Source organism: Physeter macrocephalus, chromosome 11 (assembly GCF_002837175.3).
Source record: "Physeter macrocephalus isolate SW-GA chromosome 11, ASM283717v5, whole genome shotgun sequence".
In the NCBI taxonomy this organism is placed as follows: domain Eukaryota; kingdom Metazoa; phylum Chordata; class Mammalia; order Artiodactyla; family Physeteridae; genus Physeter; species Physeter macrocephalus.
Genome location: NC_041224.1, coordinates 30,822,626 through 30,828,291, shown reverse-complemented (window position 1 = coordinate 30,828,291; position 5,666 = coordinate 30,822,626). Strand labels below are relative to the sequence as shown.

Sequence of the window (5,666 nt, the reverse complement as noted above, 5' to 3'; positions counted from 1 at the left end):
TGCCTGGACTGGGGGTGTGCCTGGGGTGGAGGTCGGGCTGGGGGGTGGTTTGGGGCACCCGCCCGATGGGCGACGCCGGGTGCGCCCCGCCTCTGGGCGGGCTGGGGCGAGCGAAAGGGGGAGGCCCGGGGGGGCGGGGCGGGCGGGAGCAGCTTGACGGCCGCCAGGGAGCGGGCGCCGTCCCAGCCGAGCCATGCGGTACGTGAGCGACGTGTGGCAGCCTCTGCGCAGACTGTTCCGTGGCGGTGTGGGTTTCAGCGAGCGCCGCCTCCTTCCAATCACGGCGCAGCCCAGCGTGAGGGATACACCTCTGCAGGGCAGGGCTGCGCTGCGCACCGAGGCATCGCGTTCCAAAGTCACATACATGCCATGCCCTGTGCGGGCGGCAGCCCCCGCTCAAAGCAGCCCAGATCTTCACAGGGCGGCCACCGACCTGACTACACGACTGCCACATGTCGCTTGCTGATGCAAAGCTGCGGGGACCGGGGATGCAGAAGGGACACATACACCAAAAACTGGCGAGGAAGAGATGCAGTAGGGCTGCGCCGGTTAAATGGCAAGAATTTTAGGGGTTTGCACAATCATGGTGACGCCTCCCAATAGTTATTCCGGGGCTTGCAGTCAAGTAATGAACTGCAGGTCGGAATAGGATCTATTTTATTTACTATTCTACTCGGAGAGATAAAGCTATATCGAAAATACTGTAAACGGTGACCGTGAAAACCAAGATGCCACGTTCCATTTTGGTCCAGCCTCCGGGTCTCTCCCACCCCCTCCTCGTGCCCGGCATTCCGGGACCCGGGGTTCCAGGTCTTGGGGGCTGGGTGTCGGGGGAGCAATGTTCAGCACTAGTTGGGGTTTCTAAGGAATTCAGGAAATTGGGCGGGGTGAGGACGAAGGACCAGGGAAGCCCTCTCCCCGTGGGTGGCGGGGCCCGTGGTGGGTGACTCACAGGTATTATTAGGGAGCAGCTCCGGCAAGGAGTGACCCACAGGTGCTCTCAGCATCCTCCCTCTGGCTTCCCTCTAGGGTAGCGGAGACACCACCCCCCACCACCTCCCGTCCCCTCTAACCTCTCTGCAACCTTTAACCCTAAACCCGCGTCTTCACCTTGACTGTGCCTGACCCGGAGCGCGTGCTAAAAATGCAGAGTATGGGGGTCCCATTCCCAGAGAAACCGAGTCAGCAGGATGCATTAAGCATGCCAGGTGATTCGGCAGAGGGGCTCCGTGGACCACACTGGACGGTGCTGTTTCTTTCCTCCCAGCGCAGTTGAGGTGATTATTCTGGGAAGCTGTGCAGGTCGCTTTTAGGGGATGATAGGAGGAGGCTCACGGAGTAGCACTTTCAGCCAGGGCTGGTTTAGGGCGTTATCCGGGGGACCTCAGGAGCCGGGCGCGCCGATGTCGCCGGCCTGCAGGGGGCGCCAGCAGGCTGTCTCCTGGCTGGGCCATCCTCCTTCCACGTGAAAGGGGGATGGAACACGAGGAATGCGTCCCCGCCCCGGGGCTGACGTGTGCGTCTCTGCCGGCCCGGATTCTTAAAAGCCCGGGAGGAGCGCTGGGCATCCCAGCAGAGCCAGAGAGGAGGCGAGTTGGTGGGGACCGCGGCGCACTCGAGCCGGCGCACGGGGACCGCGGCTGTCACGGCGCTCCGAGCATCCCGGGGCTTCCCGAACGGAAGAGTCCAGCCCTGCGGGAGCTGCGCGTGCAGCCCCAGCCCTCCCGCCCCTCTCTGGGAGCCTCACGCCTCGGGCGAGCGTCCGTGATTTAGCACAAAGCACGTTTCCAAAAAGCCGCGCTCTCGCGCACGCACCCCCTCCCCCCTTTGTTTCGGGGGTCGCCAGACCGCTCTCCTCCCCAAGTCCGAATTCTTCAGAAGGGGCGGAGGGCCGCCGAGTCTCGGCTGAGAAGATGCCCCTGGAGCTGACTCAGAGCCGGGTGCAGAAGATCTGGATCCCGGTCGACCACCGCCCCTCGTTGCCCAGATGTGAGTGCAGACGTGCGCGGGGCCGGGCTGCCGGGGAGGGCGCGCCGTGTGGACAGCGAGGCCATTGTGTGGCGGGCGCCGGCCGGGCGCTTTTGTGCCGGCTCCCCTCCTCCGGCGCGCTCGGGCGGGCCGGGCGCCGCCCTCCACGCCGTCCCCGAGGCCCGGCCCAGGCGCCCCCAGCTCCTCCCCGCCGGCCTCGGCGCGAGGCGGGGACGGCGCGGGTGCTGCGCCTACCCTGGCCGGCGTCGGGGGCGCTGTGGCCCGGCCCGCGGTCTCCGCGGAGCTCCACTCCGCTCGCGCCGGGAGCGCAGAGGGACCCGGAAACGGCGAGCGCACGGCACGGGAAGCGCGGAGCGCGGCAGAAGGTCTCCGCTTCGGGGAGGCGTGGGAAGGGACGTCGGCGTGTCTCCCGGCCCGGGCCCCGCTCCCGGGCCCCCGCCGCGCCTCCTCGGGTCTCAGCCCCCTTTCTCTGTCCGTCGCTACCTCCCCTCCTCTCTCTCCCCCTCCTAACCTCCCTCCGTTTTACCTCTTTCCATCTCGCCTTTCCCTCCTATATATTTATCTCTCAACCTCTGTATTTCCACGCCCTCTCACTCCATCTTTCTATATGTTTCTCTCTCTATAAAAATCTCCTATTTTTCTCTCCTCCTTTCTATGAATTTCTAACCTCCTCTCTCTAGTTCTGGTTTTTACCTCTGTTTTCTCTCTTTTTACTGCTGTCTACCTCCCTTCTCTCTTCCTTTCCCCGCTCCCACCTCTAGCTCCTGTGCTGGGGCCTACAAGAGAGCTGTCTGGAACCAAGTCTTTGTGCATTTTTTTTTTTTTTTGGTGGGGGGGTGTCTGCGGATGTGTGACTGCTTAGTTGGCAACGTTTCCCACGTGCGCGCGCGTACACACACACTCACTGAGCTCGGAGTTTACTGGCAGTTCACCTCCTCGCCCTGTCCGTTTTGGCCCATAAATGCTTTGGGAAGGTTTACCCTGGGCTCCGTCCCCAGCCAGGGAGAGAGCACCTCTTAAAAGGGTGGTGCGGGTGGTTTGAAGGCGACACCCCTCCTCCAGGGAACCTGTCCAGGAGCCTGTCAGATGGCCAGGCTGAGACAGCGGTGTTTTGCTCCAGGTCAGGTCAGGTTGCCTGGGAGGTAAGCGTGGGCTCCCAGGTGCAAACCTTCCGGGTGGCTTTTGGGCATCCACAGAACCTGAGCACTAGGTGGCCTGCTGACCTTCTCTGCTGCCACGTTTCTCAGGGGATGGTCACCAAGGCCACAGTGACAGCTCCTCTCCCCAGGCTTTGCCCAGGTGTGAATCACCGCCCCCCCCCAAACCAACCCCAGACCTGCCCCAGGAGGTTGGGAGAGCTGGCCCTGGGGTGCTCCTAGGTCGTCCTGTTGATGGGGACCTGGCCAGGTGCTTACCACACTGGGGGCGGGGGGTGGCTCCTCCACCAGCTTGACCCCTCAGGTCCAGAGGGCTACAGAAACCTGAAGGACAGTTAGGCTTCTTTACAAGGTAGCCGAGCGCTGGGGGCCTTGCAGATGTCTTGTTCCACCGGCCTTTCAGGTATGCTCTTACATAGCTCGCTGAACAGGCTGACCACGGTCCGGTTGTATTTCTGTAAAACCTATTGGTAGTGAGGAATGACCCGCCTGAAATCCTGAGGGAGATGGCGAGATGCAGAAACAGCCCCAGCCTTTTTGACTTTTGAATAAAAGGTATTTATGGAGTGCTCGGTAAACTGTAATGGGTCATACAAATATGGGTTGGTTCTCTAAACGCCTGTATGTATGCGCATACAAATGCACACACACGTTTAGTCGTTCCCCGGGCTTCACGGTGGGGTGAGGACTGGGAGGTCCAGCCGGTGCCGGGGTGCTGAGATTGGCTGGCATCCGCTCAGCCGCGTGATTGTGAGAGACACAAGTATGCAGCCATGCTTTTCCTCCAGGCTTCAGAGACCCATCCATTAGAATCTATCAGTCTGCACGTCTCACACGCAGATGAGAGATTTGCCTGAAAATCCCTGTCGGAACAATTCACGGCTTGAGGTGGCGGGGGCTTGCTAAAGCTGATGGATTAAGTCTCCTGTCCCCGCCCACTCCTGGAATCCCTGCGTGTGGCTGTGGGGTTATGTTTTTTTCTTATGAAAATATCTGTACCCTGGATATTTACTCCTTACATGCCATTATTTTAAGTAGCAGTGTCTGTCTCCGTTTATATAATCACATTTGTCTCTCATCCAATAGCAAAGAGAGGGTATCCCTTCTTGGCGTCTTTCCAGATTCCCTGCCCCTCCCCCCTTCTTTCATGGCATTCGGAACATTGGGTGGATTTTCTCCCTTCTGAACCTGTTCCCGTCTTTCTAAGTGCTGTCCTAGTTGGGGGTCTACAGCAGCCTCCTCTGAGATGTGAAAACTACAAGAGGGCAGCGGAAACACTACTGCTGATGTATAAAGAACAGTCAAACAAGCACAGTACAAAGCCCCAGATTGATTCGTTTGGTGGTATTTCCACCTCTGAAACACATCGGTTAGGGACCCCGTTGCTACACCTTCATGGTGGTAAATGCTTCTTACAAAACCTGCGGCTTCCTTCAAGTGCAGACCGTAACTCGGAGACTTCCTGACTTGGTGAATCAGCTAAATGGACAAGGAAGTAAATTCTCGACTGGCAAGAGCTGGCGATCCTTTCTGTTTGTCATTACAGAAAGCTGAGAGTTCTGTGTACAGGTCTGGACTTACTTATCGTTTCCCCAGTTACCTCATCTCTGTAAAGTAGGTTGTGTACTGTCTGCTGAGAGAAGGTTTCATCTCAGCAGGGGCTTAGCTCCACTGATGGTTTTCCAACTTAAAGAGGGAAGGAAGGGAAGGAAACCTTCCAGAGAAATCCTGACCTTATCCTTGGGTGGCCACTATAATTTATAGAGGTGATTCTTGGCCCTGACTTCACATTAAAATCATTTGGGGGAGACTCTGGAAAAAAAATCCATGCTGGTACCCCACACCAAGTTAGAATTGCTGCAGGTGGGGCTCGGGCATCCTGGTTTTAAAAAGCTTCTTAGGTTCAGCCACTGGTTGAGAACCACTGATTGAGGAAGGAGGGACTGAAGGGTTTCGGGTGAGAAAGACCGAGGTGAGCTCCAGGTCTGTCCCTCACCACCTGTGCAAGAGGACCTCCTTCACTTGTGGGCCCTAGTTCCCTCGTGTCTGGGATGATGACGCCTTAATGGCTGATGGAGGCCAACGTAGCAAGTATCTTACACATATTATCTTGTGATTAATCCTCCCGAGAACCTTTATGAAGCATCCCTGCATTTCACAGAAAGGGAAAACCGAGACCCTGAGAGATCAAGTAACTTGTCCACGGCCCGAGAAAGTGCCAGGGCCCGGCTTTGAACTCTGCTTGGCTCTAGACCCTCTCAGCCACCATGCTCTTGTGTTGTCAACTGATTCACTAAAATGCCCATCCCTCGCTCTCTGCCAGAGAGCGTGTCGGGTTGGGAGGGCCGTGTGCTGCACAAAGGTTAGGTGCGAGTTAAAATGCGCGTGCAAAGCAATGAATGAGTTTGGCATCCACCACATAGTCCAGAAGAGCTTTTTTTTTTTTTTTTTTTTTTTTGCGGTACGCGGGCCTTCCCCTGTTGTGGCCTCTCCCGTTGCGGGGCACAGGCTCCGGACGCG

General features: G+C 58.0%; 1 protein-coding gene across 6 annotated transcripts in view; it reads left to right on the top strand.

Annotated features, from left to right (window-relative positions):
- PFKFB3 (6-phosphofructo-2-kinase/fructose-2,6-biphosphatase 3) overlaps positions 1-5,666 on the top strand; it is an 86,911-nt gene that overhangs the window by 58,407 nt on the left and 22,838 nt on the right. For 3 of the 6 annotated variants that reach the window (XM_055087841.1, XM_028496436.2, XM_028496435.2), the window contains exon 1: positions 1,779-1,989. The exons of 2 other annotated variants lie outside the window; for them this stretch is intronic. In XM_055087841.1, coding sequence (XP_054943816.1) covers positions 1,914-1,989 — 76 coding nt within the window. In that variant the 5' untranslated portion in view covers positions 1,779-1,913. Of the gene's footprint in view, positions 1-1,563; positions 1,990-5,666 lie in introns of those variants that run through there. One more of the 6 variants, XM_007119886.4, reaches the window with a different exon arrangement.